Source organism: Emys orbicularis, chromosome 2, assembly GCF_028017835.1.
Source record: "Emys orbicularis isolate rEmyOrb1 chromosome 2, rEmyOrb1.hap1, whole genome shotgun sequence".
Classification (NCBI taxonomy): Eukaryota; Metazoa; Chordata; order Testudines; family Emydidae; genus Emys; species Emys orbicularis.
Genome location: NC_088684.1, coordinates 145,883,483 through 145,911,328, shown reverse-complemented (window position 1 = coordinate 145,911,328; position 27,846 = coordinate 145,883,483). Strand labels below are relative to the sequence as shown.

The 27,846-nt window shown below is 48.8% G+C and overlaps 1 protein-coding gene across 1 annotated transcript; it reads right to left on the bottom strand.

The window, feature by feature from the left end:
• Window positions 1-75: 75 nt before the first annotated feature.
• USP39 (ubiquitin specific peptidase 39) lies at window positions 76-27,503 on the bottom strand. Its single transcript, XM_065397702.1, has 13 exons — window positions 27,239-27,503; window positions 26,452-26,521; window positions 25,369-25,463; window positions 20,738-20,874; window positions 18,719-18,871; window positions 17,632-17,857; window positions 16,626-16,703; window positions 15,527-15,594; window positions 9,371-9,559; window positions 8,942-9,084; window positions 7,394-7,529; window positions 6,684-6,770; window positions 76-199 (listed from the first exon to the last, which is right to left on the bottom strand). The coding sequence occupies exons 1-13, from the start codon at window positions 27,501-27,503 to the stop codon at window positions 152-154; spliced, it is 1,695 nt and encodes a 564-aa protein (XP_065253774.1). The 3' UTR covers window positions 76-151.
• Between the last annotated feature and the right edge of the window lie 343 nt (window positions 27,504-27,846).

The window sequence follows — 27,846 nt, the reverse complement described above, 5'->3', positions numbered from 1 at the left end:
ATCGGGCTGAGTCCTGCTGGCACGTATTGGGCATTGTGCTAGGCCGGGGATGAGAAGCGCCGTCCAGCTGGGGGGGGGGGCTACGTCCCAGTCTCTCCCCCGGTTCCCTGGAGAGGATGGTAGTAAACATCTGTAGCACTCTGCTCTCCTCTCACGCCCCCTGCTGGTTGGTCTCGTCCTCATCCCGCCTCTTCCAGATCTGCAAAGAGAAAGGAAACCCATCACTTTGGGGTTCGTTTCCTGCCCTCAGCAGAGCTCAGGAAGGCAGCGTGGCCTAGTGGAGAAGGCACAGGGCTGGCAGTCAGGAGAGCCAGGCTCTGCTTCTAACCAACACGGACGCTGAGCGACCTTGGGCAAGGCACTTCTGTGCCTCAGTTTCCCCTTCTGTAAAATGGGGATACTCCCCCACTTACCCCCCTGTGATTCATATCTGGCCCCCACCACCATAGTAACGAAGCTCTTCACAATCTAGACGGTACATATCCTCTCACCGCCACGAAGCCAGCCAGTGCCCCTCTGCAGATGGGGAACTGAGAACATCAAATGACTTGCCCAGGGATTTCCCCCCTCAATACATTCATCCCCTTAGGGAAGGGAGAGCTCTATATCCTAGTAGAGAGGATAGGAAGGGAGTTGGTAGAGCATAGGCAGGAGCTAGTGAGGAACAGTCACACATTAAAGAGTCCCATTTAAACACAATACATGAAGGCAAGCAGCTGAGTATTGACAAAATGAACAAGTGATTCTATACAAATGCTAGAAGTCTAAATTCTAAGATGGGTGAACTCAAGTGCCTGACCTGAATGAGGATATCGCTATAAGAGGCATCGTGGAAAACTGATGGAATGAGAATAATCAATGGGAAGTGGTAAAAGCAGGGTACAAATATACAGGAAGGACAGAGTAGGTTGCGCTAGTGGGGGGGATGGCACTGCATAGAGGCAAATAAAGTAAACATCTGAAATGAATCAAACTGTGCCATACAATCTCTACGGACAGAAATTCCACGCTTAACCACTGAGCATTTAACATCTGGGACATACTACCGACCACCTGGCCAGGATGGTGATGATGACTGGGAAATGTTCAGGGAGATTAGAGAGGCTACAAAGGCAGAAAACGCAATAATGGGGGATTTCAACCATCCCTGTATTGACTGGGTACACGTCACCTCAGGACAGGATGCAGAGAGAAAATTTCCAAACACTATAAATGACAGCTTTTTGGAGCAGCTAATCCTGAGACCCACAAGGGGAGAGGTAATTCTTGATTTAGTCCAGAGATGGGCGAACTATGGCCCGCGGGACCGTCCTGCCTGGCCCTTGAGCTCCCGGCTGGGAGGCTAGCTCCTGGCCCCTCCCCCACAGCCTCAGCTCGCCGTGCCGCCAGCGCTCTGGGCAGCAGGGCTGCGAGTTCCTGCCTGGCAGCTGCATGAGCTGCCGGGAGTAGTGTATTAAATTGCTCCCCGTAGGAATGTGCTACTTATGGTGTACTACTTACAGCTGCCAGTCCTGGTGCTTCGTAAGTAGCACATTCCTACGGGGAGCAATTTAATACAATACACCTCGGGTAGGGAAGGCTGTGCCTCCCCACACAGCCTGGCCCCCGCCCCCTATCCACCCCCTACCACTTCCCGCTCCCTGACTGCCCCCCTCAAAACCCCACCCATCCAACCCCCCCGCTCCTTGTCCCCTGACTGCCCCCTCCCGGGACCCCCCCACCCCTAACCGTTCCCCCGGACCCCACCCCCATCCAACCCCCCTGCTCCCTGTCCCCTCACTGCCCCCTGGGACCCCCTGCCCCTTATCCAACCTCCCTGCCCCCTTACCATGCCGCTCAGAGCACCAGGACGGGCAGCCATAAGTAGTACACCATAAGTAGCACATTCCTATGGGGAGCAATTTAATACACTACACTAGCCCTCCATAGAGTTTTGGAACCCCGATGTGGCCCTCAGGCCAAAAAGTTTGCCCACCCCGATTTAGTCCTAAATGGAGCACAGGATCTAGTCCAAGAGGTGAATATACACCTCTACCCCAACATAACGTGACCCAATATAACATGAATTCAGATATAACAACGCGGTAAAGCAGCGCTCCGGGGGGTGGGGGGGGCTGCACACTCCGGCGGATCAAAGCAAGTTCGATATAACGCGGTTTCACCTATAACACAGTAAGATTTTTTGACTCCCGAGGACAGCGTTATATCGGGGTAGAGGTGTAGCTGAACCCACGATAATAAAAGACCATAAATTTAACATCCTTGTAGGGGGGAAAATGCCAAAGAAACCCATCACAGTAGTATTTAACTTCAAAAAAGGGAACGACACAAAAACTAGGAAGCTAGTTAAACAGAAATGAAAAGGAACAGTCACAAGGGTGAAATGCCTGCGAGCTGCATGGAGACTATTTAAAAACACCATAATAGAGGGCCAAACTAAATGTACACCCTCAAATAAAATAAACGATAAGAGGACCAAAATACTGCCACCAGGGCTAAATAGCAGAGTAAAAGAGGCAGATGCAGGCAAAAAGGCACACTTTAAAAATTGAAAGTCAAATCCTACTAAGCAAAATACAAAGAAGCATAAACTCTGGCAAGACAAGTGTAAAAGTATAACAAGGCAGGCCAAGAAAGAATTTGAACAGCAACTAGCCAAGGAGACACAAACTAACAGCAAGAAATGTTTAAAGTATATCAAAAGCAGAAAGCCTGCCTAACAGTCAGTGGGGCTGCTGGCCAATCGAGGTGCTAGAGGAGCACTCAAGGAAGACATGGCCACTGCGGAGAAGCTAAATGAATGCTTTGCATGGGTCTTCACTGCAGAGAATATGCGGGGAGATCCCAACACGAGCCATTCTTTTTAGGTGACAAATCTGAGGAACTGTCCAAGAGGTGTCAGTAGAGGAGGTTTTTGACCAAATTGATGAATTAAACAATAAGAAGTCACCAGGACCAGATGGTATCACCCAAGAGTTCTGAAGGAACTTGGATATGAAATTGCAGAACTACTAACTGTGGTCTGTGACCTACCGCTTAAATCAGCCTCTGGACTGGAGGGTAGCTCCTGTGACACCTATTTTTTAAAAAGGTTCCAGAGGTGATCCTGGCAGTTACAACCCAGTAAGCCTAACCTCAGTACCCGGCAAATTGGATGAAACTATAGTAAACTACAGAATTATTAGACTCAAGAGATAAACACAGTATGTTGGGGAAGAGTCAACATGGTTTTTGTAAAGGGAAATCATGACTCACCAATTTGTTAAAATTCTTTGAGGGAGTCAACAAACATGTGGACAAGGGTGTATATCTGGACTTTCAGAAAGCCTTTGACAAGGTGTCACGGAGTCCCGGGGCGATGCTCTGGAACTGCTCCCCACAAAGCCAGTCAGGACTTTGGGGAGCCTCCTCTCCCTTGGAGCAGACTGTCTTCAGGGCAAGAAGCTCACACGGCTTCACCTCCTGGGTCTCTCCTTGGAGCATTCAGCATATGCCCCTCTGTGCGCTTCCCACAGCGAGTCTGCCCAGGTGGGGTCCTGGGGAAGCCAGAGGGTCCTGCACCCCCACTTCGCAGCCAGACGTGACTCTTAGCCAGCCAGTAAAACAGAGGTTTATTAGATGAGAGGAACATGGTCTAAAACAGAGCTTGTAGGTACAGAGAACAGGACCCCTCAGCTGGGTTCATTCTGGGGCCCAGCGAGCCAGACAACCCCGTCTGCACTCACTTCCCGTCCCCAGCCAGCTCCAAACTGAAAACCCCCTCCAGCCCCTCCTTTCTGGCCTTTGTCTCTTTCCCGGGCCAGGAGGTCACCTGATCTCTTTGTTCACCTTTAGCTATTCCCTTGCAGGGGGGAAGGGCCCCAGCCATTTGTTGCCAGGATACAGAGTGTCGGCCATTTATGCATACTGGAGACTTAAGAAATGCATAGGGGAAACTGAGGCACCCACACAGTATTCAAATATAGTGCCCATCTATAAAAAGGGAAATAAAAACAACCCAGGAAACTACAGACCAGTTAGTTTAACTTCTGTGCCAGAGAAGATAATGGAGCAAGTAATTAAGGAAATCATCTGTAAACACTTGGAAGGTGGTAAGGTGATAGGGAATAGCCAGCATGGATTTGTAAAGAACAAATCATGTCAAACCAATCCGATAGCTTTGATAAGATAACGAGTCTTGTGGATAAGGGAGAAGCGGTGGATGTGGTATACCTAGACTTTAGTAAGGCATTTGATACGGTCTCGCATGATATTCTTATTGATAAACTAGGCAAATACAACTTAGATGGGGCTACTATAAGGTGGGTGCATAACTGGCTGGATAACCATACTCAGAGAGTAGTCATTAATGGTTCCCAATCCTGCTGGAAAGGTATAACAAGTGGGGTTCCGCAGGGGTCTGTTTTGGGACCAGCTCTGTTCAATATCTTCATCAGCGACTTAGATATTGGCATAGAAAGTACGCTTATTAAGTTTGCAGATGATACCAAACTGGGAGGGATTGCAACTGCTTTGGAGGATAGGGTCATAATTCAAAATGATCTGGACAAATTGGAGAAATGGTCTGAGGTAAACAGGATGAAATTTAACAAAGACAAATGCAAAGTGCTCCACTTAGGAAGGAACAATCAGTTTCACATACACAGAATGGGAAGAGACTGTCTAGGAAGGAGTATGGCAGAAAGGGATCTAGGGGTTATAGTGGACCACAAGCTAAATATGAGTCAACAGTGTGATGCTGTTGCAAAAAAAGCAAACATGATTCTGAGATGCATTAACAGGTGTGTTGTGAGCAAGACACGAGAAGTCATTCTTCCGCTCTACTCTGCGTTGGTTAGGCCTCAGCTGGAGTATTGTGTCCAGTTCTGGGCACCACATTTCAAGAAAGATGTGGAGAAATTGGAGAGGGTCCAGAGAAGAGCAACAAGAATGATTAAAGATCCAGAGAACATGACCTATGAAGGAAGGCTGAAAGAATTGGGTTTGTTTAGTTTGGAAAAGAGAAGACTGAGAGGGACATGATAGCAGTTTTCAGGTATCTAAAAGGATGCCATAAGGAGGAGGGAGAAAACTTGTTCATCTTAGCCTCTAAGGATAGAACAAGAAGCAATGGGCTTAAACTGCAGCAAAGGAGGTTTAGGTTGGACATTAGGAAAAAGTTCCTAACTGTCAGGGTGGTTAAACACTGGAATAAACTGCCTAGGGAGGTTGTGGAATCTCCATCTCTGGAGATATTTAAGAGTAGGTTAGATAAATGTCTATCCGGGATGGTCTAGACTGTATTTGGTCCTGCCATGAGGGCAGGGGACTGGACTCGATGACTTCTCGAGGTCCCTTCCAGTCCTAGAATCTATGAATCTATGAAAAACAATGAGGGGTATGGAACAGCTTCCATACGAGCAGAGATTAAAAAGACTGGGACTGTTCAACTTAGAAGAGACGAATAACGGGGGCTGTGATAGAGTTCTATAAAATCATGAATGGTGTGGAGAGTGTGAATAGGGAAGTGTTATTTACCCCTTCACAGAACACCAGAACCAGGGGTCACTCAAAGAAATTAACAGGCAGCAGGTTTAAAACAAAGAATGGAAGTACTTCCTCACACAACTCACAGTCAGCCTGTGGAACCAGGGGATGTTGTGAAGGCCAAAAGAAATATAACTGGGTTCAAAAGAGAACTAGATAAATTCATGGGTGATAGGTCCATCAACGGCTATTAGCCAAGATGGTCAGAGACGCAACTCCGTGCTCTGGGCGTCCCTAAGCCTTTGACTGCCAGAAGCTGGGACTGGATGATGGGAATGGATCATTCAATAATTGCCCTGTTCTGTTCATTCCCTCTGAAGCATCTGGCACTGGCCACTGTCAGAGGACAGGACACTGGGCTAGATGGACCATGGGTCTGACCCAGCCTGGCCATTCTTGTGAGTTTGTGACAGAGCCAGGAATTGAACATGGCTCTCCTTAGCCCCAGGCTAATGACCTGACCACTGGGCAATCCAGCCACCCTTTGAGCAGTACAGATGAGAAGCGCTAAGTATTACTTTGAGCTCCACTTTCTAAATACAGGCTGCCCCTCCCATTGCCACGCCGTGCCTCAAGACACACAAGGCTGCTGTAGGCCCCTCTGTGGGCAGGGACTCAACCACTGCCTGCCTGAGAAGTTTATCACCCCCACACCTTTGTTCTACCACATCATTTATCACATGAAGTTCTTACTGACTTGCTGACCAGAGCCTGTGGGCTGTCGCTGCATCCCAGAGTGCAACAGCACTGTCTGTATCATGGGTATGTGCACTAGAGCCACAGGAACATGGCCACCAGCACTGATGTGACAGCAACGCCTCCTACATGTCCCATCATTGCACCACTGGGTCAGCACTTACCGTATGCGATGAATGACTCATCACACATACAGCCCTCCTTCCCCCCACAGGGACCACCACTTCCTTCCCCGAGGTGCTCAGCCTGTGCTAGAGGAGATGATGCTAGAGCAGCTGCAGCACAAGCAAGTTTTCTTTAAATAGCTCTGCAACAGCAACTCACATCTGCCATGTTGTGCAGAGACCCGGGACAGCCGAAAAGCCAGGCAAAGCTTGTACGGCCCTACGACGTCAGCAGAGATCACCTGGTCAGGTAGAACAAGTCACCCCATGCAGTGGAATAGACAGCAATGCACTCACCTGGATATAGGCCTCTGAGAGCGTTATCATCTGGGGCAGGATATCGGTCACCTGTAAGTCTTGCAGCTCATACCACTTGCCCGTGCCCTGCCAAAAGCCATTGCAAAAGGGTGAGGAGAGTTATGACAGCAGGTCTTACCGTGGCACTAGTTCTGACACACTGGGCTCCAGACTGCCACTCTGCCCAGCCTGTTGCTTTGAGCCACTGTCTGGCCTCACCATGCAACAGAGCAAAGCCTGCACTAGGAAATTCTCCCCAGCTCCCCGAGCAATCATCCCCATGGGCACAAAGCGATGAGCACAGAAGCCCGGCGGCGGGCGCACTGCTTTCCCAGCACATCTCATCAGGATGCGTCTGGACTGGGGGAGCAGGTTACGGCCAGCTGCTACCTGAGCTCACTTGTGGGGCTATTCAGGAAGCAGAGCTGCTTGGGCAAGCCCCAAGTGCTGCCCTCGGCTGCTGTGCAGGCTGGAGAACGAACCGGGGAGGACTCCTCAGCTCCCTGCTAGAGCAGCTGCAAGGGATCAGCCTTAGGCAGCGAGCTAGCGTCAGCAATTCTCTGCATGGGCTAAATCCCCAGAGACTAGAGCGGTCACGCCCCAAGGGAACACTGCAAGCCACTGGGCTAGCAGGGACTAGGGTGCTGTGCATGCTGCTTCAGCCCCCACGCTGCCGGCAGACACTGAACCCCGCCCCTTCGGTCACTCACATGATGCAGCACGTGAATTCTGTAGGAGCCCTCAGTCGGTTTCCCATCATGCACGATGTTGGCGATTAGGTCGTAGGTGGTGTTCTTGTGCACGGCCTGCACTTCCTCGGACAGGTACTCCCGGAGATCCACGTTCCTGCAGCAGGAGGAACAGCAGCATTGTGAGCACAAGGGGCAAGCTGCACCAGGCCCTGAAAAGGCTGGGAGTTCCAGTGTGCCCCTGTACGTTGCATGCTGATGCACCAGGGGCCAGCTCCTTAGCTAGCTGCGATTGCAGTCACCAAGCGTCAGCCCCACACGCATGTAAATCAGAACCAGGCACCCGCTATAATGGCTGAGCTGTCTCGTCTATTGCCATGCAAGGCTGGATCACCAGCACCACAGAAGATAACCCGGCACTGCACTAGACCAAGGAGGGAGGACGTGCTCTGGCCAAGACAGTCTGCACAGTTCAGTTGGAAGCTGCAGATCATTTTTAATACTCAAAGCAAAAAAGAAAGACGACTTTACCGGCCACCAGACAAGGGCAGTAGCTAAATGTCACGTTCCCCGTTAGTCATAACCAGATGTGTTGTGCCACCCCTGCCCTAGCACCCATTCAAACAGGGAGTTCCACCCCGGGGGCTGTATAAGGTCATCTCCACATTGACACACAACATGCCGGCCTACAAGCTGCAGGTGCAGAACAGCCGACTGCACGTGGCACTGCAGCCACAGGGGGCCCAAACGAGACCTCACAAGGCTGAGCCCCATTGGTGTCTGTATCTACAGTCCCCCCGAGCACCTCACAGAGTGCTGAGGTCATCCTCACCAGACCCCTAGGAGGCAGAGAAGGATCACCCCCATTTTACAGATGAGGAAACTGAGGCACGGCGAGGCAGGGATTTGCCCAGGGTCACACAGGGAGTTTGTGGCAGAGCCAGGAACTGATCTCAGGTCTCCAGAGTCCCAGTCCTATGTTTACCCACAAGCCCCTCCTTCCATCACAACCCAGTGCTTGGTATCAGCACAGGACTGCATGGTCTGTACAGGGGGAGTGTCTGCTAAACAGGGCTGTTTGCTGGGGTCGAGTGTCCATGTAAGTAGTCAAGTATCAGAGGGGTAGCCGTGTTAGTCTGGATCTGTAAAAAGCGACAAAGAGTCCTGTGGCACCTTATAGACTAACAGACGTATTGCAGCATAAGCTTTCATGGGTGAATACCCACTTGGTCAGACGACATCTGTTAATCTATAAGGTGCCACAGGACTCTTTGTGGCATGTAAGTAGTGTGTTTCTAGCCAAACGGGCCTAGCTGCCAACCAACGCCTGGAGGGAATCCTTAGAGGAACAGGGAGCACCCAACCAATATATCCCACAAGGGTGCAATCTGCACCAGCTCCTGGCAGCGCCATTCAGGCGCCAATGCCCATCTGCTGCCACTTGGAGACGGGCTGCATTGGGTCTCATCCACTGCAGACAAACCCTGTTCTCAGAGCGAGTGCAAGGGGCTTTCCCTAGAAAGCACAGCCGGAGCTGCAGCCACCCAGCCGGGTCCAGGCAGTACCTACGTGATGGGGAAGTTGACGATGGTGGGGTTCTTCTCCACAAAGAAGTTGTTCTTGGTGAACCGCTTGATGCAGAAGATGAGGTAGGGAGGCAGCTTGGTCAGCTGGAAGCGCTTGAGGAAATTCTCCTTGTAGGTTTTATACTCCTGGAGCAAGGACAGAGACACACAACCCTCAGCAACCAGAGACCCACACATGGCCAGGGCAGAGACACCCACAAGGACAGGAGAGCACACCAGCCCTCGCTCTGCCCTGCCAGCACCAACAACGCTGCCTTAGATCTGCCAGGCGCCTTAGCAGATTTGCGGCTGCCCCCCAAACACAAGCAGCGCTGCAGAGCAGGAGAGTCTAACAGGGACAGGCGGCAGGGAAGTGTGCCTCTAGAGGCAGGAGGGCAGCCGTGCAGGAGAGTCAGGGAAGGGGCGGAGTTACCTTCTCAGTGATGCCGTTGAACTTGGCCAGGATGTTGAAGAGCGGCACCTGGGGGATGATCAGCTGCTCCTTCTCGTCCTTGTACAGCGGGGCAGTGGGGAGGTCGAGGGTCAGGTACATGAAGGTGGATTCCACCATTGTCTCCTGGTACTCATCATTTTGCAGCAGCTGCTCCTTCTCCTCTGCTGGCTGAGGAGAGGTGGGGACACAACCACCTGGGTTAGCACAGCAAAGCACCACGGGACGGACAGACCTAACCCACACATTTTGGGAGATGGGGCCCAGAGTTAATACAGTGTGCACTGCCTACAGCTAGCCATAGTGAAAGTTCCCCCTAAGGATCCACTGTCATCCCAGCCCCAACCTGCATCACCTTCCATTGCAATCTTCAGCAGCTACTAGAAAAGACTAACCCTGCTACATTGTATGAGGACATTGGCCCTGATCCTGCAAGGAAACCCACAGGGCTTTGCCTGCATGACCTGGTAGGATGAAGGCCTTGGTGAGGGGGAGCTTTGGAACTGAACCAATTTCGCTAGAATAACTCCAGCTTTGACGCCTAGCTCTGCAGCAGGTGAGGGACTGGGACATCTTTGCACCACCAGCCCCATCACAAAACCAGGTCTGCTGCGCAGCATCAAGCGTTCATCTCACATCAGCCAGCTCCATTTGTGAACTGTTTTTCTACAGCGTTTGCAGCTATTGCTACTTCCCCAGCGTAAGGAAACCTATGATCCGAAACTGAGACACCAGAAATCGCAACGCAGAGCTAATCTACATAGGCACCAAACCAAGGCCAGCTGCCAAAGACGGCTCATGGTCTCTTCGAATTGAATAGGAAATTCAAGTGACATTGTGTCTCAGAAGGGCCTATGCCCCTCCCACTCCAGCAGCCCTGCAGTGACTCCTGCCGGCTACACAGCTTGCTCTGTAGATCTGTAGCCGCAGCTTTTAGTTTTGGCTTGTGGCCCAATGTTTCCCCTGAGAAGTTGGCCTGTTGTACAATCAGTCTCCCTGGTGGCTTTTTCAGGGGATGCACGGGTCAGAACTGTGACTGGAACCTCATGGCTTGTAGCACTTCACAGACAAAAACTGCGTCTCTCATCTATTTAGACTGCAAGCTTTTAAGGAGGAGGGACTGTCTTTCTATTTGTCTGTGAAGTGCCCAGCACAATGGGGGCCTGATCTCAGCGGGGGCCTCTGAAAGCCACCACAATACAAATAAATAATAATGTCGCCCCATGTTGAATAGAACATATCATATTTGTAATGTGAAAGTTTCCAGCACCGTTGAGGAATGAAAGTGCCTCCTGTACCCTTAAATGGACAATACTGCATGTGAGGCTAGTTTAGGACAGATGCATTAAGTTTTGGCACCATCTAGGGGCAATACTGTGTAGTGCCCCCCAAATGGAAACGGAAAGTCCACAAGAAGATGAAAAAGAAAGCAAAACTTAATAGCTGAGCAAATCATTCCCAGAGGACTCACCATCTATTACCCTCTGGCCCCTACATACAACTCCAAATATGCTGACCAACTCTGCAGAAGGACTTCAGAAAAACTGGGGAACTATCTCTGGCACCTTACGTACTCCAGAAGGGGCTACCTCAAACCAGGAATCACCACATTCTCCCACATACTGGAAGGAAAAAAATCAGGAACCTAGAGATTACGCAAGAAACCCAAAACAACTATCAAAACCCCCGAGGACAGCCATCCAAAACTAAAAGTGGAACCAACCACAACTCCACAACCCACAGAACACCACCTCTTGGAGAAACCATAGAACCAAGACCCAAGTGGACACTACGCCACATCCCCAACATCATCAATTTATCAAGACTACCCCAACTGGAGCTGAATTATCTGTACTCTCCAAGGGACTGAACTTGTCCCCACCACGGAACCTGACAGCCTACTAACACCTGGAGAGATAGAAGAATTCTTTCACTGACTCCATCTCAAAGAATTCTTCCACACCACCATCACTCATAATTACTAGGTCCCCACTGACAGTCATACACAAAAATAATCATCTGACTGGACACCCCAGAACAGATGAAACCACACACTTGATCATTACATTGATTGCTTCAGGAAGTTCACTGTGAAATCCTTAAACATCACATCCACCACTATTGCTCGACTATCACTCCACCAGCTATACGGTCTCTGAAACCCAACCTCCAGATAGCGATCAGACCAGCAGACAAAGGGAGTGCCATCACAGTCCTCCACCATGACAACTATGTTAATGAGGACAAGCAACTCTCCACCACTCGCTGCTATAAAAAACTCAAAGAAGACCCCACACCACAGTTCAGTCAGGAATTGAAGGATACTACCAAATCCTTCCCCAAACAACTCCAAGAGAAACTCTTCAACCTCATCTCTCTCGAACCCGCCCGAGGGACCTTCTACCTGCTTCCCAAGATACACACAAACAAGGGGACCCGGGCAGACCCATCGTATCTGGCCACAGCACTCTAACTGAAGGGATATCAGTACTCACAGAAACCATCCTCAAACCACTCAACACACAAAGGGCCAGCTTCCTCCTGGACACAACCAACTTCCTCCAGGAACTCTGCAACACTAACCACTTCCCTCAGAATACCACCCTTGCCACCATGGATGTCACCTCCTTATACACCAACATTGCTCCCAATGATAGCATCATGGCCTGGCTCCAGTATCTACAATGGACAACTCATCTCTTTCACCCTCACTCATAACAACTTTACATCAGCAACACATTGTCCAAAGACCATGGGAACAGCCATGGCTACTAGGACGGCTTCCCAGTATGCCAACCTCTTCAGGGGCCACGTTGAAGAAGAATTTCTGAACAAATGCACCACAAAACCAACGATATTCCTGAGATACATCAATGGTATTTTCATCCTCTGGACAGACGACTGAACCCCCTCATAAATTTCCACCACAACTACAACCATCACCACCCACCCGTACATTAAACTCTCTCTGGAAAGCTCCCAACATCAACTTCAACAACATAGCCTTACACACAATATATACAAGATCACCATACTGGCCTTCAAACAACCTTCCAACCTTGCCACGGTCATCATCAGAAACAAGCTCCCTACAGACCAGGCCCCACGAACGCAAAGCAGCACCAGACCATGCTAGAACAACAGATGCAAAACTTGCAGACATATCTCCACTGCTACGATGATCAACACGCCCCACAACACACCACTCAAGATCCATGAGTCCTACACATGCCTGTCACAACATGTGGTGTCCTCAGCCAGTGCACTAAATGCCCCAACAACTGTGTGAGTGAAACCAGACAATCACTGCGCTCTCAAATGAACTCGCACAGAAAAGTGATAAAAGACAAAAACACGATCACTCATGAGCAAACACTTTTCACAAAGCGATCACTCCCTGTCTGACCTCCCAGTCCCCATCCTCAAAGGAAACCTGCACAACACCTTCAAACAACGAGCCGGGGAGCCTACATTCATAACTTTGCTAGATACTAAAAATCATGGACTTCATAAAGACAATGGATTTCTGGCTAATTACAACAATCTATATAACCCACTGTAGTGAGGCGTTGTGGCTCCCCGCCGCCCTGGAGAGGGAAAAGCCTGTCCGGAGGCCGGAGTGGGCGGAGCTAGGGAGCTCTGAGCCCGCCCCTCAGAGGGTCAGGCGGCGACCCGGAAGTATAAAGGCTCGCCCTCAGAGCTCAGTAAGGCCCCAGCCGCCGGAGAGGCCAGCCGCCTCCAGCCTAGCCCACGACTGGGAAAACCCCGCGGCCCAAGGCGGCCGCCAGGACTGGCCAGGCCTGCCCTGCGCCCGCTACCCGGAGGAGTTGCCGGGCCTGCCCTGCGCCCGCTACCCGGAGGAGTTGCCGGGCCTGCCGCTCGCTGAGGAACCTATGGTGCTGGACCCCCCAGAGGACAACACCCTGACCCAGGTAATACCCGAGGGGGAGTCTGGAAGTAGCCCGGGGGCAGATGACCCTAGTCTGGCTGCAGCACTGCCAGAGCCCATGTCAGTGTGTTGCGGCCAGGATCCCCACTGACTAAGCAGCGGGTCTTCTGCCGCTGCTAGGGCCCCAGGCTGGGATGCAGTGGAGTGAGAGGGCCTGCGTCCCCCCTGCCACCCAACTCGTGGGTGGCAGTCTCCCCCTCTCCCAGGCCTGAGGAGGCTGGGACCTATTGTTATTGCTCAGCCCTGCCTGAGGGCCTGAGCCCCTGACTTATTGTTGCCCCGCCCGGATCCAGGCCTGGGCTTCCTATTGCTTGTACTGTCACTGCTCAGCCCTGCCTGAGCTCTGACTCTGCACTGCCCCACCCTGACCCAGGGCCTGGGCTCCGCACTGTTTGTACTGCTACTGCTCAGCCCTGCCTGAGGGCCTGAGCCCTAACTCATTGTTGCCCGCCCTGACCCAGGGCCTGGGCTTACGGTGTTTATTTCAGTTACCGCAAGGGCTGCCGAGGGAGACCCCCGCGGACAGATTAATTCCCCCGAACAACAACTGTGTGTAGTGAGCCGGTGTGGCTCCCCTCCGCCCCGGAGAGGGTCGAGTCCTGGTTAACCCTTGTACACCCACTAACCCCCCCTTTTTTGTCCTATGACTGCCCATTTCACCTTGAATGGTCTCTTACCATACGTGTTACTCCTTATGCTAAACTACCAGTTCCACCTTGTATTTAGCTGTGACACTGAGTACCCTAAGAGCTCTGTGTAAGCTCAAAAGCTCGTCTCTTTCACCAACAGAAGTTGGTCCATAGAAGATATGACCTGGCTCACCCTGCCTCTCTAGTGCCCCTAAGCAACTTCAGTCACCTATGCTCCCATCCCAGTAGACCTGCGGTGGCACGAGGAAAGGGTCGCAGACTTGATAGGTCTGCCCTGATCCTGTATTACGACAGTCTTGGATAGCAAGCCTTCATTGCTTGACATCTCTTTCACTGGCTCTGCAATGGGCAATGCAGACACAAGGATAACAGGGTTGGGGGAGGTGATCTGCTTTCACTGTAGCTCCTCTAAGTGCATCTGCAGCCTCCACTAGAATTTCCTACAACAGTGTGACGCATGTCTAGAAAGGGTTAAACATCCTGCAAAATAAATAACCCTCAAAAGACGTGGGGAGAGAGTGTTTGTGTTTGTGTATTTACATATGTATGAGTATGTAACCAACAGTCCCTGTCTATGTTCTATTCGGATCATTCAGAGATCAAAAGAACATCCTAGCATTTAAATAAATTATAAACACGGGATATCTCAGTATTCATCTCTCTTTGAGATGTACAGCAAATCGTCTGTGAATGGTGGAGGAACCCCAACCTGTCAAGACATGAAATTGTATAAAAGATCCTTGGGTCCTGATCCTGTCATCTCAGATCTGCTGAGGCTTCATCAGGGGAAGTTGGAGTCGCAAGACTGAAGTCTTCAGTTATGCTGGTTCGCCCGGAATACGAGATTTGGACATTGGACTATGACCTATGAACTATTTCTGAAAACTCTTTGCAACTACGAAGCTCACCATCTCTGCTATGAATCTGCACCTCAGTGAACTGAACTCATGTCTGTCTGTATATTGATCTTTTAACCGTACTCTTTTGTTTTTTAATAGATTTTAGTTTAGTTAATAAGAATTAGCTGCAGTGTGTATTTGGGTAAGATCTGAAACATTCAATAACCTGGGAGGTGATGTGTCCGATCCTTTGGGATTGGTAGAACCTTTTCTTTTATATGATGAAATAAGATTTACAGAAATTTTCATCATATTTGATGTGAGTACCTGGATTGAGGCCTGAGGCTGGATCACTTTAAGGGAACTGTGTTGTTTGGACTGCTGAGTAACCAGTAAGGTAATAAAGAAGATGTTTTATGCTGGCTTTGTGAATCTAAGTATTGGAATATCCACCAACTTTATGGGGATTGTCTGCCCCATTCTTTGCAGTTCACCCTAATTGAGTGGCCATAGCTGGCCCCCACTGGGACCCCAGTCACAAGCAGTAACGCCCAGGAACTGTACTGAAACAGGCCCGCTGGGTGTGCACGTGTGGCACTCCCCCCATCCCCCAATGCAACCATGGGATCCGCTGCTCCTGGACGTTCCATGTGTGAAGGCTGGGCATAAACCCAGAGTGGTCGGGGCCAAGTGAACTCACCAGGTCAGGGTGTGGAAGCTTTTTGGTAAAGATCCGCATGGAGCCTTGGAACACGTCGGTCACAATGGCTGTGAAAACACACACACACAGACAGAGCAAAGAACTGTTACCAGTGACCAAGTAGAGCTCTGAAGAGAAGGCTCTGGTCTGAAAGCCATTTGTGGAGAATCCCAGTTGCTGGGGCAGTGCAAGTTCCCAAGACAGGAACCTCCAGTGACCAGCACATTCAGAAGCAGCATGTTCAGAGGAACATGTGAAATGTACAAGAGCTGCACAGGAAACAGATTGCTGGACATGGTTTTCTTGTCATGGGTTTCTCGCCTTGACTGTTACGCTGTACTGAACATTTAGGGAAGAGAACGCTGAGGGAGCGTGTGGCTAACAGACAGGTGCCATGGAGTGATCCACTGGCTGCACTGCTGAAATCACCAAGATTACTTTAGGACTCTGAGGTAAAGAAACCAGCACCTGCCGTTGGAATCTGTGTGGGGAAAAGATGATTTAACCAGGGTTAAGAGCTCAGCAGCTCCATCTGAAGTGGGAGGAATCCTAACCTTGAGAGATGAGACAAAGGGCCAAGCTGAGGAAGTCTTTGCTCCGGTAGGAGTTTTGTGTGGGCTGGTGCGGGGGGTATTGAATACAGTCTGAGGAAAGAGGATGTGCTAGAAACCCCACTCAGTTACCACAGATGTGATTTTTATTGTCTGGATTTAGTTACTTCAAAGTTGTCTGCTTATTTTTGAAAACCTGGCTCATTTCGGACTCTTTACAACTGTAAACATTCCAATTAACTTGTGACTATATGACAGTATCCCTTCTCCTTTTACACTGTGGCTGCTGTTTGAAACAAGCACTGGGAGTGCACAGGAAACTCACTTGCCTCTGAAACAAACCAAGTATCTTAGGATGGAATTTGGGGGGGGAGGGGTGGTCTTAGCTGAGAGATTTATTTTTCTTTTTTAACAAGCAAACTTAGATTATTAACTTGGTGGACACCTATTCTCCAGAGAATCCACATCAGCACACGCTAGGCCAAACATGAATTAACATCCGTTAAACAAGCAGCAGTCACAGAAACACCATCATTTCCCCAACTTACTCTTTTTCTTCTTCTTTGTCCCGCCAAGAGCAGAGTGCAAGGCATTTAGAAACCAGGAGAGGAAGTCAACGCCATCACCTGAAGACAGGGAGACATTGAGGAAAATGAGTCAGGGCAACAAAGCAAGAGAGGAAACCAACACTGAAGGAGTTTACACAGAGCCAGTGAGTTAAACTCCTCCCCCCCCCAGCCTGTCATCTGGCACCTCATGATGGCAATCACAATGAAAAGCATTTAATTCTCTGCGGGTTCAACCTCCTACTGCTGCTCCATAAGGAACCTGGTGTGCCGTGACCACAGCCCATCATGCTGGTCTGTATTATCTCACGGTTTCCTCATGCTTCCCTGTCTGCCAGTATCCACCTGCTGTCTCCTGTCCCATACTTATTTGTAAGGCCTTTGTGGGTAGGGACCATCTTTTTGTTCTATGTCTGCACAGAACCTCAGATGAAGGAGGACTGGTCCATGACTTAGGTGCTATACACGTATATACCCTGGCGCAGTTAGGTCTGGGAGTGTCACAGAGGTGGCTACTCTCAGCATTCAGACGGCACAGAATGTCAATTTCACACTCAGAAGAGAATCACATTAGAATCCAAGCGGAGGAAATCCAAAGAGAAAATCAAAATGCGACAAAGTCCATTGCTTCACAGACCTTGAGGGCTAGAACGAATGCTTTATACAAGGCAGGAAGAGCGGATTGTAAGTGGTAAAAAGTATTCATTTTCAGCCCTGCAGTTTTGCAAGAAATTGGGTCTCTTGTCTATCGCAGGCCCGTAGATCTAGCATTGTTCTCACCACAGCCCAGGCACAAACACAGACCACCCAGGACCTCAGACTAGCATGAGCATGATCTCTGCTTTCCCCTCTGCAGTGTCACACTGCAGATAATGCATGAAATCCCCTTCCCAGTGCAACCCACCCTCCCAGTGCGCAAACCGCTGCTCCAGGCCACCATGTTTTAGGGCTCTGCTGCGTGGCTGAAGGAAAAGAGCCTTGGTCTCACCTTGCTTGGTAATCTGGAAGGTCTTCTTACTGCACAGGACCACGGCCTGCAGCATTTCATGGGGAGAGACGTGAGCCTTGAAATTTCGGGGGTTCCACAGCTTCCTCATCAGCTCTCCAAACCTCTGAACGAGCAGGAACATGATGTCCCCCGGTGGGCGCTTGATGTTCTTGTAGTTCTCCTCCTCCAGGAAGTAGTTCCGCAGAGGTGGGACATTAGACAGGGCCTGGGCACAGACATTCAAAGGTCAGTGGCAAAGCGATCACTCAGCCCAATACGCCCACTGGCAGGCAGCAGGTTCAGAGCTCTCCCAACCTCCAGCCTGATTTGATTCCAAGCAAATGAAGACTAATTAAGTACAAGCCGATAAACTGATTGTGCTTCCTGTGGAAACATGATTCAGGTGAAGGATTCCCTTATACTCCCCCACAGGACACGAGGAAAAGGGGCAGAGAAAATCTGCAGAGATTCAAATTCTCATGCAAGATAATTTAATATTCTGGCTCTCTATACAGGGATCTAGATCTATGGTAACTTTGGAGAACATAAATAGAAAATAGGACGTTGCTGATCTTTTTTGCCATATTTTGTTGTAGGAATAATTTATTAATTTCAGTATCTGTGATGATACAGTTAAATTAAAAGGGAAGAAAAGCCCCTCGCAATTATTGTAAAAGCATGGCCCCATGCCAGCAGACACACGGGTACAACGCTCTCCATTCACACACTGATGTGGCCCACGTTAAGTTAACTTTGCATGTGGGAATTCCCCAGCAATTAACTAAACAAAGGTTTTAAATCTAAGAGACCCAGTTTTTGCCCAACCTAGAGAAAGAGTCCAACCGGCTTACAATGGAGCAAGCTGCAGTCACTCATCTTGAATACAGAAGCGCAGGCCAAAGAGACTACAAATCCCAGCATGCAATCAGCAGTCCATCTTGAGCCAAGAAATGTGGCCACATCATTCCACTCATCCAGAGGGAGGGTGGGTCCGAAAGGCAGAACCTCTGGGGGCGGGGGGGAATGCACACAGTTTGCCCACTCTTTACGCTTCTCCCCACAGATTGCATGACTACCACTATTGTACCTGGAGTACTGCATTGGCATAGTCATTGGCCTTGATGTTGTTCAGTCCCACAATGCCAGGCAGGTAAGTGGTGCCATCATACGCCCGCGAAAGTTTGGCTTGTTTGTCCAAATTGGCGATTTGCTGCTTGGTGAAAGTGGGCTTCAACACATACTGAAAGAGAAAGGCAGCAAGCCAGTCATCTTTAGAATTAAGAGCTTCTTTACATCAGTTCCTGGGATCTGACTTCCAGCACCATGTTCCATATTTATCACTGGGTGACTTTTCCAGGACAGGTTTACTGCGTCGGAAGCATATTCCAACTAATTTATCACTTGAAAGGGGCACACAATTCTAAGTGATCAGAATGAAGATTTTGAAAAAATAAGGTAAGAAAAAAAAATTTAAGACCAACATGAGTTTTCTCATGTCTTTTAAATTTCACTGGAAACAGCTTTTAAACAATATAGATGCCCAAAAGCATTTACAGCACAAACATTAGGGCAGCAGTGTCTAAAGGGAAGCTGATGATAAATAGCAGTGGAACAGATTCCACTGATTTGCACTGGCCACGCAAGGAAAATGCAAGAAAGGAAATAAACAAAGAGTGAGAAAATCTGTATTTTTAAAATTCAGTGTGAAGAATGCAAGGTCCTCCCAGTAACTGAAGTAAAGAGATCTGTAAGCTCAAAGTGCCCCTAGAACATCACCGGTACCCTGGCATGAAAAGACACATACCCAACACTGAAAAGCCCATGCTACATCTGTATGGCCTAGGGACTCATGGGGCAGATCACACTGGACAATTAGGATGGTCAGCATCTTCAGACATGAAAACTTAAATACCTACCGACTTCCCCTCTAAAGTTATACTGATATAAGCCACCTTGCATCGACCTATTTATGCAAGTGTCTACATTCAGATTTGACTCCCACCAGTGTAAGCACCGTGTTACAGAGATGCAGGAAAACCACCTCCTCGAATGGTGTTGAGCCATGGTCAACCTACAGAGGCTGAAACAGTGCAAGTGTAGAAGCTGTGCCTACAGTCCTCCAGCAGCTATCCCGCAACGCCTGACAAGTGACTGCTCTAGTCACAATGGTGAACTTCACTGCCCAGGAGTCATGGAAACCGGGAGCCACACCCCCATTAAAACACCCGACCTATTTTCAAAATGCTTTTCCACGACTGCCTGGCTTGGCGAGCACACTTAGCAGCCCCCCCTTGTTGTGTGCAGCTGTCCGACCGACCATGCCGGCTATACGCTCTAGACACACTCCTTCCTGGAGCAGGCAGGAGGTATTGAATCTCCTGGGCCCACGGGGAGAAGAGGCTGTGCAGGCACAGCTCCGGACCAGCCGTAGAAACATGGACATCTACAAAAAAATTGTAGAGGGGGTGAAGGGGTCTGACAGGGATCAGCAGCAGTGCCACGTGAAAGCGAAGGACCAGGGCTAAGTTAAGCTACAGATGGGGACCAAGGCACAGAGAAATTCAGTGACCGACCAAGTCATACAGGGAGTCTGAGGCAGGAATTGAACCTGAGTCTCTGGATAATGCCCTAGCCACTACCCCATCCTTCCTCTCCCGATAATGCTTCATTTGTAACAGCTCTGCCCCTAATTCCCACAATATTCTGCTAATGCCTTTGGCAGACTGCTCCTTTCTACTGCAAAAATACCTGGGCCTGGGGACACATGTATCCAGCCCGTACTCTGCATATGGCATCACAAATAACGGTCTAATTCAGGCCCTTCTATCCCAAACACATAGGCCTCTCTGCAGTGAGTTACAGGAGCAATTCCACCAGCTCTTCTGGTCTTACCAAGTCTATCCTGTCCCCATGGAGATCATTGGGCAGGTGTGTATCTGGACCATATGGCACAACAGGCAGTTTGCCCATGCAGGTACAAACCGTACTGTATCCTGGAAGAGCACATTCTTATGCCCTCCAATGTGAGAGGAGGGAGCCACCTCCCTCCTCTCCCCTCCCCACTGCCCAGGTACTACTGACAGCAAAGCTCCAGAAGGCAACGTACAGTGATGTCCTCCAGCGAGGAGTCAATGATCTCGTAGTTGTCTGGCAGACAGTAGAACTTGAGGGTGTGGAGGTTCAGAAAGACGTGATGGCTGAACTGTACGCTGTGAATGTAAGCATGAGACTTCAACCCACGGCCTGCGGAAGGGACAAAAAAGGCAGGTCAGGAACACAGAGCGCAGCAACAGAAGCCAAAGGGACAGCATGAACTAGATGTCTAATGGCTTAAACTTCACTGCAAAGGCAACTGATGAGCTGGACAAACAGAATTTCCAGGGTTTGCTCTCTATACCTTGAGCGGTATTTGGTTTTGTCCTTCACTGGCTATGTTCAGGAAACTACATGAACTGTTAAGAGAAAAATGTTGCCTTCTGCAAGTGCTGAGCAGCAGCATGGACTGCAGGAATTGTTTTAATGATATCTCCACTCCAGAGGTGCAGCATGGTGCATTGCCAGCGACACCTCACCTCAGTCCATTCCCTCCCCAGAGAGGCTGCTGTGCTCTAGAGCAGTGTTTCCCAAACTTACAACAGTTGCGTACCCCTTTTGAGACATTTGTCTTACCGGCGTACCCCTTCTCCGGTGAAGATAATTTGGGGGCGGGGGGGGGGGGGGGAGGTGTTAGTAGCCACATTTTTATAACACCCTCCTAATTCGTTTCATTCTGGATTAAATGTTTATTAGAAATAAATACAAAATTATATTACAGACAGTTGAAACAAAACTTAATAGAAATAATAGTTACATATAGAAATAGTATTAGAAATAATAAAGTAATAGAAGCAAAACAACAGTCTGGCAGAACAGCATATATATATATATATATATATATATATATATATATATATATATATATATATATATATATATAGTGAATTCGTATCATTCTGAAATTAAAATACACTGGTTTGGTTAGGTTAGTGAAGAAAGCACTAGTTTTAATACTTACTATTTCGGTATTGAAAATTTTTCAGTACAAACCAAACTATTCAGTGCGAGGGATGGAACTGCTTTTGACCAGACACTATCACAGGGATATCTGGCTCGACGTTTGTGATCTTAAGATGAAGATGGGGCTCCACGTCAATAAGACGATTTCGGTTTTTTGTTTTGATGCCAACAAGCGCAGAGAATCCGATCTCGCACAAATACGAGGTGGGAAAAGGCAGAAGATACTTGACAGCTTTGTCCGATAGAGCTGGATATTCAGAGCTATTCACCCAACCAAAATGACGTCAGTGTATTTTGCTCAAATTTTGTTTTCAGGAAGCTATCTGAAGCCAGCTCCAAGAGCTGTTTTTCTTCTGAAGCAGAGAGGTTATTTGGAAATGTTTGAACATTGATGATAAAAGGGTTCCTTATCCATTCAAAAGTGCAGTCCGGTTCAGGGAAATACTTACGAAGATCTTTCTGCAAGCTTTCCAAATGCAGCTTCATGGTTTGCAACACATCACTATCAAGTTCGTTAGTCGAATTTATTACTAAGTCATGAAGAGATGAAAAAGAATCCAGTTCACGACGACTAAGATGTTTATGCCATAGTTTCAATGGCGCTCACTTTGTCTTGAACATGGATATGAGTTTTCCTTGCAAGGATAGATTGAGGTTGTTTAAATGTTTAAATGAGCAAAGAGATCTGCAATATATGCTAGTTTGCATAGCCATTTCCAGATGTGTATACGGTCTCGCAGGGGTTAAAGGTTTCATCTAAAGAAACTTGCAGTTCTTCTCACAGCTCAAACAGGCGATTCAGAACTTTTCCACGTGAAAACCAACGCACTTCGGTGTGAAATAGGACTGGTGTGTAATCACTGCCCATCTCATCACAAAGCTGTGAAAACAGCCGGGCATTCAGAGGGCGGCCTTTCACAAAATTGATTATTTTCACAGCTTCATCCAGTACTTGCTTTAGATCTGCCTGCATGTTCTGGGTGGCGAGTGCTTCCCTGTGGATGCAACAATGAGTCCATTTTGCTTCTGGCGCAACAGCTTGAATACATGCAACAACTCCTTTATTCGAACCAATCATGGCTCTGGCGCCATCCGTGCTTATTCCAACACAATGACTCCAATCCAAGTCATTGTTTTTGATAAAGTCATCAATAACTTTAAAAATAGCTTCTCCAGTTGCATGTGTTGGCATAGGTTGGCAGAACAAAATATCATCGTGGACTTCATTATTCAGCTCGTATCTGACAAACAAATTCACAATATCAGTGGATTCATCCGCTTGCAGCGCATAGTAGCGACTCTTTTGTACTCCTGACAATAATTGCTGCTTTACGTTTTCGGCCATATCTGTGATTCTACGATGAACAGTGTTATTTGAGAGGGGGACACAATCTATCGCTTTGCTAGCCTTGTCTCCAATCATCACTTGCAACATTACTTTGGCTGCAGGTTTTACTAATGTCTCACCAATCACTTCAGCAGCTCCAGACTTTGCAATTAAGTACGCCACACTATATGAAGCTTCCAAAGCTCTCATATTTTCACCTCCCGTCACATTATGAATTGTTTTCTGGGACTTTTGGAGATCTTTGCGCCTATTTTTGAGGAATTCTACAGGTTTTCCCTCGTATTCTTTGTTTGCTATCGAAATGGCGTTTTAGGTTGGATGGTTTCATACTTTCATTTGTGAGAGTCTCGTAACAAATCACACATAGTGGAACAGGCTCCACCTCATCGCCAGTCCACGAAAATCCCAGCTTAAGATATTTTTCAACATATTTGCGGGCTTTTTTCGTTTTCTTTGCAGCTGATATGTTCAATAAACTTACAGATGGTTCACACGGTTCACTAATTTTGTCGTCACAATTGTCTGATGTAGCCATATCACTGCATTTTTCAGCATAATTATCACTAACATTCGTATTTCCTTCATAATTTTCTTTTGTACGTTTCAAACTTCCCATTTTTAGCCAGCGATCCATTGTAAATGGGTTTAACAAAAACAAAAAGAGAAATTTTGTATATTGATACACACCAAGTATGTACTTGCTACAATCTTTAGATTACTACGAATAGTTATTCACTTTTATCTTTTATCCGTCAGTATGACTTCTGCGCATGCCACAAAGGCAAGTGTATTGCCCGAGCCGTGGTAACGCGCACGCGTGGTTTGCGTCAGCTCTGCCGTGCTATTAGATGTTACTGAACGTGTTATCATATTAGTTTCAATGTAAACCTGTGTATTTCTACTGTACAAGTTTACACCATTCTTGTATATTAAATTTTAGTGAATTGTTTTCTGCTGCTAAAAAAAACTATGATAAAGTAAAATAAAAAATTCTGCCGCGTACCCCTTGAAACCCTTTCACGTACCACACGGGGTACGCGTACCACACTTTGGGAAACACTGCTCTAGAGGAAGATTGCTCAGCCCTTTGGAGACAGGAACAAGTGGAGGCATCTCGCAGACTAGCAAAGGCAACAGTGAACTCTGGGAAAGCAACACGTAGCCTTCCTCAGGCAGAGGTGTGCCACAGGATGGTGGGAAAATTGTTATATCGCATCATGGGTGCACATGGTGCTTTACAGATCAAGACAAGCTTACAATCCAAAGGACAATCCCAGAGACCTCCACACCCCACCCTCATTGTTAATTTTATTCTGGAGGAATACGCTAGAACAGGGGTCGGCAACCTTTCAGAAGTGGTGTGCCGAGTCTTCATTTATTCACTCTAATTTAAGGTTTTGGATGCCAGTAATACATTTTAACGTTTTTAGAAGGTCTCTTTCTATAAGTCTATAATATGTAACTAAACTATCGTTGTATGTAAAGTAAATAAGGTTTTTAAAATGTTTAAGAAGCTTCATTTAAAATTAAATTAAAATGCAGAGCCCCCCGGACTGGTGGCCAGGACCCAGGCAGCGTGAATGCCACTGAAAATCAGCTCGCGTGCCGCCTTCGGCACGTGTACCATAGGTTGCCTTCCCCTGCGCTAGAATCCTCTGGTTTTAGGCACTTTTGCTGAGTATCCAGCACACCTGGGAACAGGCCTCAGGGGGAACTGGGATTTTGGGGGGGTACTTTGAAGGAAAATAAATGTTAAAACAGCTTCACATGCTCGGGAGATAGATTTCCATAAAGGCAGGGTGGGATTTAGCTACAAGAACCCTGGGATCCAGTCATAGGATTCCTGCTAACGTTAAAATGGGTGCCTTGTTGCCCAACGCTGACAATTAGTTCCCCACATTCGGTTACTTACCATGCTATTTTCTTTTAAACTGCACATGCCTTCACTAAAATGAAATAAGCCACTGGCCATGTTGATTTCAAGGGGACTTTGCAAAGAAGGAACCATAGAACAGCACCTAAACACATGTTTAGACGAGCAATATATCCATGCAGAACTGACCTCCAGCCACCCACATTTGCTATGTCCCCTGCACAAGCCACAGCAATGGTTAAGAAAAGGGTCTGCCACGTTCTGACAGCAATTTGAAGGTAAAATAGCTTTAGAAATTCAGGGCCCGCAGGAAAAGGTGAAAGACAATTGCCACTTAAGACAAATGGAATATCCTTCTCTTTAAGTGAACCCCCAAAGTGTTCAAATAGCCAGGGTAACACCCCCATCCAGTGCTTCTGTTTGCTGCAGAGGCAGGTATACAGCACAGCAGTGAACTCACCCTGGAAGTACTTCCCACACACCAGGCAAGCATAGACGTTTATATGCGAGAGTGAGATGGAGCACAGCTTCTCAAAGTCAAAATCCAGAACACTCCTGAAACGGCAGGTTAATAGCAAGTTAGCAGAGCTACCCTGAAACAGTCAGACAAATATTGCCTACCATTGGGTCCACTCCATTGCCTACCATTGGGTCCCCTCCTGTCCTACGTTCTCATGAATCTGACAGAGCTCAAGAGAACCAAAGTCAACAGAAAAATGATCATGTGTGACCCACACTACAGTACTGGAAGGCTGCTTGGTACCACACTGCACGTGACAGTACCTCAAATATGAGAGAGCCCCTTCCTCCTGGTTCTGGGCTCTCACAGGAACTAAGATCTCACATCATTTTAAAAATCAAAGCTGCATCTCAATCCTGACATGTATCATCCCTTGCCATTCCAGTCCTGCTCCTCCTGCTGGCATTGCTCAACCTTTGCGGATGCAGCTCACCCCTGCCCTGTAGCAACAGCTACTATTCCAGTCCTGAGCAGAGACTGCTATTCCAGAAAACAGTTGTGGTTCTTTGTGGGCACTAGATACACTCACAGACATTTATATATTAGGACCTAATACATAAATGTTTGTGAGTGTATCTAGTACCCACAAAGAGCTAGGCCAATGGGTACGCAGAGGTCTTCCAGGGGATACATCAACTCATCTAGATATTTTCCTAGTTTTACAACAGGCTACATAAAAAGCACTAGCAAAGTCAGTACAAACTAAAATTTCAAACAGACAATGACTTGTTTGTACTGCTCTATATACTACACTCTGAAAAGTAAGTACAATATTTAAATTACAATTGATTTAATCATGAGAAAGTCAGCAATTTTTCAGTACTAGTGTGCTGTGACACTTCTGTATTTTTGTCTGATTTTGTAAGCAAGTAGTTTTTAAATGAGGTGAAAGCTGGAGTATGCAAGACCAATCAGACTGCTGAAAGGGGTACAGGAGTCCAAGAAAGGATGAGAACCACTGTAACTAGGCCACTACTCTGCCATGCCCTGTGTTACAAGTGTTTGCTTTGTCTGTATGCTGACCTGTTAATAGTGTCCAGGTATGGGCAGTGTCTGCTGCGCCGGTCCTCGGGATCAAATCGGCCATATCTCACTGGAATAAAGACCCACACAAATGGATTAGAAACAACTCCAGCATCACTCCCAGGGGCTAAGGAATTAACAGTTTTCCTGAAGTGGTACCTGCCACTGAAAAGCAACGCTTCAGAGACAGAAACCCCAGAACCACATGGCATTTCCTCAGGAGAAAATAACCCATGCAGGCTGCTGGGAGCATGACACCAGCACTTTGTACTCTGTTAGGGCTGCCTACATGAGAACACTAGTTACACTGACTAGAGAACCTGAACTGGGGTGAGAACTAGCTTGAGAAACGACCTCTCCCCTTGTTCCTCACGTGGGTTAAAGTATTTCCTCCTAAAATCAAACCTTCAATGCTCAGAACCTCGCACCTGGGGATGGCAAAGCGAGGTGAGTATCACCAGCCCCATCTCAACCACAGGGACACAGAAGCACCAAACCGGGGAAGGAATTTGACTTTGGTCAGCGGGTCTGGCAAGAGCTAGAGCAGAACCCAGCTCGGACAACCGTCACCAAAGCGACTTCGGCTGTTCGCTGCCCCGCGCCCGGCCAGGGGCGGCTCCAACAGATCGCTCTGGCCCAGCCCATGGTGGGCCCAGGGGAGTCGGGGCTCTGAAGCAAGAGAGGCCGGAGCATGGGCCGCGGGGTGCCCAGCACTGACCCACCCCAGCCACGGCTCAGGGACCCCCACAGCCCCCGCCCCAGCGACCCCCCCGGGCCCCGCCGCCACCTGTCGGCTCCGGCTCCGACTCCGGCTCCTCCTCGGCCTCGCGCTCCCGCTTGGCCCGGGACGGCCCGTCCTCGGGCTCGCGCTTCACCCGGACGGTCCGGACCCGCTCGGGCTCCGCCTCGCGCTTCCCTCGGGAGGAGCCGCGCGACCCCGCCGGCTCCCGCTTCACCCGGCCCGAGGCCGACCTCCGCGGGGACGGCCGGGACTCCCGCTCCCGCTTCACCCGGCCGGACATCCCGGGCCGCGTCCAGCCACTACTACGCATGCGCGGGGTGACAGACGCAGCCGCACGCGCGTACACAGGCCAGTGGCGCCTTTGCCCTCCCCACACGCATGTGCAGTAGCAGACGCATGCGCACAGCCGTCCAAAGGGAGGCGCGAGGATCAGTTTGGCGCCTGCGCACTCTTACGGCGTCCCTTCGCGCATGCGCATTTGTTGCTGTCCAGCCAGTGTTTGTGGGATGGGCCGACCGCCGGTCTTCTCGGAGTTCCTATTTAAAGAGACAGTCTCCCCTTTATGCAGCGATCATTGGCAATGGCAGCTTGGGGCTTGGTGGCCTCGCTCTGCTCCCCAGAGGGCTGGTGTCTCGTGTCTGTGCTGCTGCCCC

What these genes read in the sequence shown, in the direction of transcription:
- USP39 (XM_065397702.1), bottom strand. Translation starts at nt 27,503, where the DNA reads ATGCGTAGTAGTGGCTGGACGCGGCCCGGGATGTCCGGCCGGGTGAAG. An exon ending in CCTCGCTGGAGGACATCACT is followed by an intron (nt 18,872 to 20,737) that starts GTACGTTGCCTT and finishes TTTCTCTTTCAG; the next exon opens with TATGTGTTGAAGCCCACTTT. An exon ending in TCTCAGAGGCCTATATCCAG is followed by an intron (nt 200 to 6,683) that starts GTGAGTGCATTG and finishes TTCTCTTTGCAG; the next exon opens with ATCTGGAAGAGGCGGGATGA.